This window comes from Astatotilapia calliptera, chromosome 4 (assembly GCF_964374335.1).
Source record: "Astatotilapia calliptera chromosome 4, fAstCal68.1, whole genome shotgun sequence".
Taxonomy (NCBI): Eukaryota; Metazoa; Chordata; class Actinopteri; order Cichliformes; family Cichlidae; genus Astatotilapia; species Astatotilapia calliptera.
The window spans coordinates 20,468,244-20,477,500 of record NC_137425.1 but is presented as its reverse complement, the minus strand read 5'-3'; the positions used below and the strand labels follow the sequence as shown (position 1 = coordinate 20,477,500).

The 9,257-nt window shown below is 42.0% G+C and overlaps 1 protein-coding gene across 3 annotated transcripts in view; it reads left to right on the top strand.

The window, feature by feature from the left end:
• The window catches only part of LOC113020997 (uncharacterized), a 15,664-nt gene that overhangs the window by 364 nt on the left and 6,043 nt on the right, over positions 1-9,257 (top strand). The window contains exons 2-10 of one of the 3 annotated variants that reach the window (XM_026165340.2): positions 239-299; positions 1,698-2,034; positions 2,236-2,338; positions 2,461-2,596; positions 3,460-3,569; positions 3,726-3,985; positions 4,173-4,375; positions 4,604-4,714; positions 5,959-8,871. In XM_026165340.2, the coding sequence (XP_026021125.2) occupies positions 239-299; positions 1,698-2,034; positions 2,236-2,338; positions 2,461-2,596; positions 3,460-3,569; positions 3,726-3,985; positions 4,173-4,375; positions 4,604-4,714; positions 5,959-8,871 (4,234 nt within the window). Of the gene's footprint in view, positions 1-238; positions 300-1,697; positions 2,035-2,235; positions 2,339-2,460; positions 2,597-3,459; positions 3,570-3,725; positions 3,986-4,151; positions 4,376-4,603; positions 4,715-5,958; positions 8,872-9,257 lie in introns of all 3 variants that reach the window. The other 2 variants (XM_026165341.2, XM_026165339.2) reach the window with 2 other exon arrangements.

The window sequence follows — 9,257 nt, the reverse complement described above, 5'->3', positions numbered from 1 at the left end:
ATTTTGACCAGCAGCAGTCATCACTGGCTGTGTACTGTTGGGTTTATTTCACAAGCTCTCTTACAAGTAAAATATAATATCAATGCAGCTGTTGTGAAACTAGTAATATGAAAAAGAAAGGTAGTATCTTTATCTTTGTAACCAAATAAAACAATAACATTAAATAAGTGTTTTGGGAAAGTTCAGGTTGTCTGTTGCCAGGATTTATGTGAAGCTGCCTTAATCTTATCTATCGCAGGTGGCAGGAGACCCCAATGAACACTAAGACCAACAATCCCACACAGAAGAAAGGGGGAAAGGTAAGTGCAGGTTTAAAACTCTCAGTAAAATCATTTAGTGTTGCTTTTATAGATGTAATTACGGGGATTATTATATGTTAAAATATGTTTACAGATTATAATCCAACAAGTTATTTTCAAACATCTAAATATTGTAATTTAGGTTTGACAGGACACTGGTCTCATCCTTTTTAAACTCTTCCTAACATACCTTAGATCAGGGGTAGCAAGCCTTAGGCCTGGAGGCTAGAAGTATCCCGGAAAATACTCGAATCCAGTCCACTGGATGTTTTTGGAAAATTTAAAGGAGCACATAAATGAATGAAATTGCAGAAAAGTTCCTGTTTTTCACTATCTACAATAGAATTTTTTTTTAAATGTGTTCACAGTAAAATAAATAAATCTAATAAGAAATTTTCTGTGAATTACCAAAATGTTTTGTTTTAAAATTACAGGGTTGTCTTGACAACAAGCTAGCTTTAACATTTATTTCTTACAATTTAAGCCTAAAGAGTCGTGCTAACAGATGTATTTCATTAACTACAGCAACATTTCTTTATCATGTAAAAAAAACGAGCCGTTCTGTTGCAAGTGCACCTCTTTTTTGTTCTATTTAGATAACTCGGGGATTAAATGTGCAGTTTAACTACTTTACACTGATGGAAAGGGGTGTTTCACTGGGAGGTGTGGGCTGTATGTGGGCCACAATGTAAATGAGTTTGACATTAAACCGCACTGCCAAGCTTTTAGTGAAAGAATGTGCTGTGTTATGCTCACAAACAAAACAAAACAAGTATTTCCTTTTATGATTTGTATTGATCATCTGCAGCAGATACACATTACAGTTGAAACAGCACCCCTTTCTTTAGTCTCAGACTGTGTAACCACGCACAGTTCCCTCAGACTGAGTGCATGTTTTTTGTTTTTTGTGAGATTTTCACGCATTTGATTTTGATTTACGTAGCCATTAATGGCTAAAGATCAACATGGTGCAGTTAAAACCTGCACATATCGCCAAGTCAGGACTTAGTCGAGCAGCTTCTAATTGATTTCTCTGTCGTGAGATCCAGCCGCAGATTCATTACCTCTGCAGTTAGTGAGGGTGCATCTACTGAGACTGGAATAGATTTGCTGGCTCTCTGAGTGCGCTCAAGCGCTCAAGTGTGATTAAGTTTACAGCTTGTGTGTGTGTGTGTGCGTGTTCATGGTTGCAGTGTCGTCAGATGGTTCTTAAGCAAATTAAGAGCTCCAATCAGGATTAAATTGTGCTCTTCATTGTGTGTGTCAAAGACGGGAAGTTAGGATGGGAGGGTGAACATGAGATATAAGTGAAAAACATGCAGAACTTCATCATTTTGTGATTGATTTCTCCTCACACAACCACTGAGGCTCCGTTTTCTCTCTCTATCACTTACGTAGGACCTCACATCACTACCAGCACCTGGAGGGAAGCAGGCCGGCAGCAGTGTGTCTAAAGCCGGTGTCAGCAGCGGACGGAGCAGCAGCCTGGGCAGAGGCAGCAACTTAACTGCAGCTGTTAGTAAAGTTGGCGGGAGTTTGAAAAGAGGCAGCCTCAGCCACCCGGGCTCTGCTGGTCACCCGGTTGCCAGACAAGCATCCCACACAGCCAGAGCAGGTCCCCGCCTCTGCAGCAGCCGAAGCTTTTCATCCCTCCACACCACCTCCCTCTCTGCTGTTCCCTTCATGAGAAGCAGCCGCTCTCTCAACAGGCTCGACCAGAAATCTGCCGGAGAAGGTAACTCCACGCATGTTTCATCTTTGTGTCTAGTTTTCTAGTTTTAAAATAAATATTCAGACTATCCATTAAGGCTAACTTCCTAAATAGTTTTCTTAATCTAAAGATGAAGAAGTTGCTGATTTAGAAAGAAAATAATGATAAATACACTGAAAAGGACTCACAGATTGTTTTTTATCTTCACTGCTGCCTTTATGTCAGAGTCAGACGGTGCATTAGGGAAGTCACAAGCTAAGAAAGGACAAGCCTCTGGGAAGAAGACCCTGAACTCTAGTCGGTTGTCTTCCTCTTTGGAGAAAATCAGGTTTGGTTAAATTCGTTTAAAACGCTGAAATGCTGCTGTTTTTCTAATGAAAAATAAATCTTACATATGGTCTGCAGTCAGTATTTCCTGTTTTGTCCATCTGCTTTTATGTTTTTAATCAGAGGTAGCAAAGAGCCATGCCATGGAAATAATGCTGACAGAATGAAAACAAGCAGCTCCCCTCAGCTAGCAGAGCCTTCCTCCTCTTTGGTTTCCACCAGTGCACAACACCATCACTGCATCAAAGCAAAGAAACTGGTACTGTTAATTTTGAGATCTTATTTATGTATATATGACAGTTTTCTGTTTAAATCTTAACACGCTCATGCTGATGAGCTACAGACCATTCTGTAAATATCTTATGATAGTCGGTTGAAAATCACTCCACATAAAGGCAAACCCAAGAATTTAAATATCCATATTTATATATTTAGACAGTAGGAATGGTCCTGGCTGGAGTTATTCAGGTTATTAAATCTGTGCCACAGGCATCTGTCATTGGCTTTGCACCATTCACTATTTTTGAGAAAGGACAACACCTTTATTACACTACAACTCCCATTACTGCCCTTAAATGTGGGCGATTGTGGCTCAAGAGTTTGCAGTTCGTCTTGTAATCGGAAGGTTGCTGGTTCGAGCCCCGGCTCCGACAGTCTCGGTCGTTGTGTCCTTGGGCCATTTACCATTTAAATGAGCAGTTACTGCATAAAACAAAACTGACAATAAAGGGCAAGCATCTGTGCATTAGTGCATGGGCTGGGTAGCAAGAATCCAGCTTGTTATTTGCTTCCTTCTTGATTTTTTTAATACATTTGTAATACTTTAATGTTTCAGATCATTAAACAAATTTTAATATTAGTCCAAGATAAGTTGAGGAAATATTAAATGCAGTTTTTAAGTGATGATCGTTTATTTCGAGGAAAACTTGTTTGATATTAAACATTAAAGTGTGACAAATATGCAAAAACCCAAATTTATCACAGCCCTGTAAGTTTTCTAGAAAAATAACAAAGTCATCCAACATTTTAAGTAAAGATACTGGTGTCACTGCAGTGGGAAACCGTTTTAAGCCAAAAAAATCCTTAAAGGTTCGGTGATAAAAACTGTGTCCACTTTCACAGACCACAGACGGGGTGTACACGCTGTGTGCAATGACTGCTGGGATGAAACGGAACTGGGTCCACGCAGTGTTCAAGAACGTGCGGCCCAGTTTTACACATGACAACACAAGGTAGACTTTTTTAAAAGATAAGTGCTGCATCATTGGAGTGCTGCATTATATTAATATATATTCTAGTGGGTATGGGATGATTTTTGGAAGGTTTATGATAGTCTAAATACTTATAATCAAGCTTAGTAGATGAATTTACTTAAATTGTACTCACAGCTCTCTTTCAGAGCCGGAGACTCAGCAGCTGCAAGAACATGGAATGAGCAACCAGAGAGAAGTTTCACATCAGCAGCAGGAAAAAGAGGACTCCAAAGTGCAGGTAGAAAGAGTGCAGAGCTCAGTCAATGGAAACGCTTCATTGTCTCTTCTCCCTGGCTCACCTGGTGCTCCAGCTCCTACCGATTCTCCATCCCAGGTGGAGGAGGAGGGCACAGCTGCTCACCAATGCTCATTTCTTAGTGGAACCACACAAACTGGTGAGCCATTAAACGAACTCAGACTTAGGTAACTTATTCAATGATCTGCTGTGAAATCTAAAATCATATCTAGTTATACTGACACATGCCATAAATATGAATCTAACAGAATGTATGTTAACATATTATATATATATACTTTTCTTTTTTTTAAAAAACAAACAAGCATGTGGTCTTCTGTGCAAAGGGTGGGAAGAATGCCAAAGTCTCAGCTCAGTGGTGCTGCCAAAGGACGTGGTGAATGACAGTTTGAACATGCAGACTGCAAGTGAATATCAGACTAAACAGAGTCTCCAGAGGGAAGACCAGCAGGTAAACAGCACCTGTGATTGCACAAAAGTTGAGGAAACTCTGGCATGTGAGCAGCAAACTGGGCAACTTGTCAAAGAGGTGAGATTGTATTTGCATTTCCACCACAATAACAAGAACACACGTGATATATTTTCTTATGAATCAAACCAAAAAGCCGAGTCCAACTTATATAGGTACAAAAGTCTGATCTTTGGTCTGCATTTTTAGGAAACATCAATACAGATATCTTTAATCTACTAAAGAAAAATGAATGAATGAATCAGTCGAATAAATGAACACATCCAGTTTATTACTCTTTTTTATCAGCTGGAACAAACTCAGAGGGAACTGTCTCGACTCCAGCAGTTAAACAGGAATCTGCAGGACGAGCTGCAAAGAGAGAAAGAGATCCATTCAAGGGATTGCTTTGGCGCACAGGTATAATGCATGAGACTCCTTAAGTCTTCTATTTAAATCTAGATTATATCAATTTTCTCCCAGAATCCACACGAGTCAGCTCACCACACCGGACTCCGTGCACAGGGACAGACTGTTGAATATAACAATAATTCCAAACTGTAACAAGAGCAAGAGTAGAGCTTCACTGTCTGCTTTCAAGGCAACAACCCAGCAAGACTAACCCACTGTTGCTTCCTTATGAAGCTGCCCAAAGAAGCTCATCAGAGCAATGCGGAAAGGCCAGCACACACACACACACACACACACACACACACACACACACACACACACACACACACACAAAGAAAGAGGGAGAATGGAGACAGACATGGGTACATGACCTGGGACACAACTGGGTTACAGGATATTGAAAGGAGGCACAAAAGATGAAACTAAACTCACAGAAACTAGAACAAAGAACATAAACAGCAGACTGAAGCTCAAACACAAAACTTATCATAACTTAGAAAACAACATATTCAGACAGACATCGTTAGAAGTCCAGAAGTCAAAATCTGACTCCGGGACCGTGACATATATCTAGTCCGATGGCAGACTTTCCTTCAGAGAGCATATTGAGCACTTGAAAAAAGGGAAGGTTAGGCTGAGTTTGAAATAGGGCCTGTCTTAATGTATCTGTTAAGAAAACACATGTACAAGCTGCTTTTTTAAATGCGCTTGATTACAGTTAAATAATTTACATGCAGGCAGCTTGTTCTGTAAAATATGTCAATCCAAACGTGCTGAGCTGTGTGCTGTGCTGACTGTTCATGAATAATGCAACAGTCGAAAGTAGCTTTTTACTTGTTGACTTCCTTTCATACTGGTGTGGATTCTTTGGCAGGTCTCCTTTGAAAAATAAAAGGTAAAGATTAAATTAAAATAAATAAACAAATAATAAATAACTAAATAAATAGTGATTTCCCTCTTTGTTGGAACAAAACCAGGGAAGTTTAGCAGTTAACCATCAGCCATGGACACTGATAAATGCCATGATAGTATCAATTAGCAAGGGCATTGTTGGCTAGTAGTGATATTCAGTTTATATTCCGGTGCATCCTTAAATGTTGAGCAAATTTCCAAGTTAAAATGCTTTAAAGCAGCAGATTCCATCCATGAAACGTTAACTTTTCTTTTCTGTCAGAGTTTCTAGCCCTAATACAATACAATACAATACAATACAATATAAAGTTTTCTCTTAATCAAAACCTTTTGTCTTGTAGAATAACACCAACTCATCTTCACAGCAATCTTTGGCTCTACAGCGACTGCAGAAGATAAATCAGGACCTTCGCTTTGAGCTGGAAGCACAAAAGAGAAGTCAGGAGGAAGCCAGAGAGGCAGAACTACGGCGAAGAGTAGATCTCTTAGCCCAGCAAGCTCAGCTGCTGGTTACGGGTGACGCCACTGCACTCGCACAAGCCCATATCGAGCAAGATCGCCAGAGGTTTGAGGAGCGGCAGGTGGAGTGGGAGCGCTGTGTGGCCTCACTGAAGTCCCAGCTGAACATCAGCGAGGAGCAGAGGAGGGAGTCCGAGTCTCGCTTGACACAGCTTCAGCAGGAATTAGATAGCTACCAAAACCTTCAGCTGGAGGCTGAGAAGCTGCGGAAAAATCTTGATGAGGTGTCAGCAAAGCTTCATAACTATGAAGAGACTCAGGCTCAAAAAGATGCTCGGCTACAGAAGCACCTCATGCTTCTTCAAGCAAGTCAGGAGAGGGAGCGACGGAGCTTGATGGCAAGCCTGGCGCAGGCTGAGCAGCATTCACAAGATCTCCAGGAGAAACTGGACAGGTCTGAGCAGCAGGTGGAGAGTCTCACTAAGACCCAGACATGGACGAGAGAAATCGAGGTGGCACAACGGCAGCTTCAGGAAGAGCTGGCACGTACAATATCTGCCATACAGCGACTCCAGGAGGAAAGGGAGCAACTCGATCGTCGCTGCCTTGAGCTGCAGGATCAGTTAGCAGAGGCAGACAGGGAGGTGGGCAAGCTGCAGGAGCGCTTGAAAACAGAAGAAACGCACTACTACAACCTGGAGCACACGTATGAGAGAGTCTGTGAGGAACTGCAGGTGGCACTGGGAAAACTGCAGCAAAGGGAGTCTGATACGCAGGACATAAGAGAAGGATATGAGAGACAACTTGATAGGAAGGAGCAAGAGCTGAGTGAAGTTTTGCTAAAGATGGAAGTCTTGGGTAACAGCTTGGAGGAGACGGAAGTGAAACTGAATGAGGTGCTGAAAGCATGCACCTGTGCCTCTTCTCAGCTGCAGGATAACTCAGCAGAGACTATTCAGCATAACAAGAGGCAACAGCAAGCAACACAGCATATCAATGTGGAAAAGGATATAGACAGTTACCAGTTGTCTAACAGGTCCAATATCGCAGATGTCAGCCTGATGAATTCTAAAGAACCTGCAGCAAAATCACTGGATGAATCATATCAATACCTCATCACTGCAGGAGATGACCCAGAGCGCTTTATGTCTGTAATCCAGCTGCTTGAAACCAAGCTTTATGTAACGGAGGAGAAGCTAAGAGACATCACACAAAGGCTGGAGGAACACCAGAGTCACATCAGCTGCCGGGACCCCCAGCTTTGCTCCCAGCTGACCCAGAGTCGAGCGACTACCCAGCACCTCAGTCTACTTCTTCACAATCAGGCCAAGAAGAGCCAGCGCTTTGCCCAAGAGACAGAGAATCGCTGCAGGATGCTAGTCGGCAGGTTTCAGGTGGCTCAGAACATCATACAGGCCTGCAGAGAGAGACTTCATGCTAGTCCCCTCGATATTCCAGACTTGGAGAAACAGCTGGCTACGGTCGCTGCCTGTCTTCAGCAAGGAGAGAAAGATGCAGTGAAACACCAGCATGAATCATATAATGTCAGCAAAGGAGAGGGCAAGATCCTCAATGAAGAGAAATCAGCCGGGGCTAAGAGTAACATGAGTAAACCGACTAATACTTGGTCCTCTTTGGATGAGGGTGGAAGTGTTGAGAGGTGCTTAATGAGGGAAATATTCGTAGTAGAAAAAATCGTGTCTGTCCTTCAGAGCCAACATGGTCAGATAACCTCAATATCAAGAAACGATGAGGGGGATGTGGCACAAAGGTACAAAAACATAATCGCTCGAAGAATAGCGTTAAAAGCACAAGAAAGGATGGGATCTGAGAGAACAGGGTGTGACAGCGATGAACTTTTAGAAAGTTTAATCTGTACAGTTTGTGCTGAAGAGGAGCTAATTTATGCTGCCTTAAAAATTCATCAACAGTACGAGGGTGTGACTCCAGTAAACAGCAAAGACGCTGAGGACCGAATGACGGGTCTGGCAGATATCAGTCCCTCGGAGTTGGCTTCTTATGAGGAGAGACTGCAGGAAGATGCCAGGGGCTTGGAAGAACCAGAAGAAGAGGACCAATCAGATAACAAAAAAATGGAGGAAAAGAAAAAGCCAGACTGGTTAGAGAGGCTAATATCCCGGCTGCAGAGAAGGGCTACATTTTTACACCAGCTCTGCCTGGTAAACTCTGGTGACAGCAGACCTGTCGGTGGTGATGACATGGAGCATAGAGGGAAGGAAGCTGCTGCCTTTGACTTAAAATGTATGCTGGACCACGCAAAGTTAATTTATTTGTCAGAGCGGATGTACATGGATTTAAAGCAGGAGTTTCAAATTGACGTGAACAAACTGGAAGAGCAGCGCAATGATGGAATAGAGGAGCAGGAGGCCTTAAATGACACAATATGCCAGCTTCAAGAAGACAACGGCGCGCTGAGAAAAGAACTGGAGCTGGCTGAAAAGAAGATAATATCAGTAGAGACCGGGAACCAGAAACTCCTAGAAGACATACAGAAGATTGAGGATTATCATGCAGAACGAGTGGAAAAACTGGAAGGCGAGTTTCAGGAGAAGATAAAGGAACTGCAGCAGATCCACGAAGAGGAGATGAAGCACTTACATGGCTACTACACCAAGTCCTGTGTTTCCAGAGAGAAACAGAGCAAATCCCGCACAGAGGCACCTCTTTACATCCCAAATACATCTTGTCTACCAGAGCAGAGTGTGATGGAGCGGGAAACAGAGGAGGACTTTGGGATCCAAATGAATTACAAGAAAGATTTGGAAAACATTCAGGTAACCAAGACTTTGCATCACGTGAGATAATTAGTCTTAAAGTATGTATTTTTAAAATTCATTTTACAGATTTATTTTTCTCTATCAAGTTCAAATTCTACTTTCATCACTTTATTCATTACTTTACTTAGTTGAAGCCTTAAATCAATTAGGGTTACATCAGAATTAGCAAGGCTACAATGTAACTATGGAACAAACACTATTCCTAAAAGTAAAAATACAATCACTCAATCAGCCACAACTGTAAAACCACCTGCTTGATTTTGGTTTCCCTCCTCCTGGGAAATCAGCACTGACTTCTGCCTTCCCCTCAATTCATGCTTACTCCATCTGCCATTACCTATTAGAAATGCTGTTAAATCTAAATGAGGATGTGGTCCCAGCTA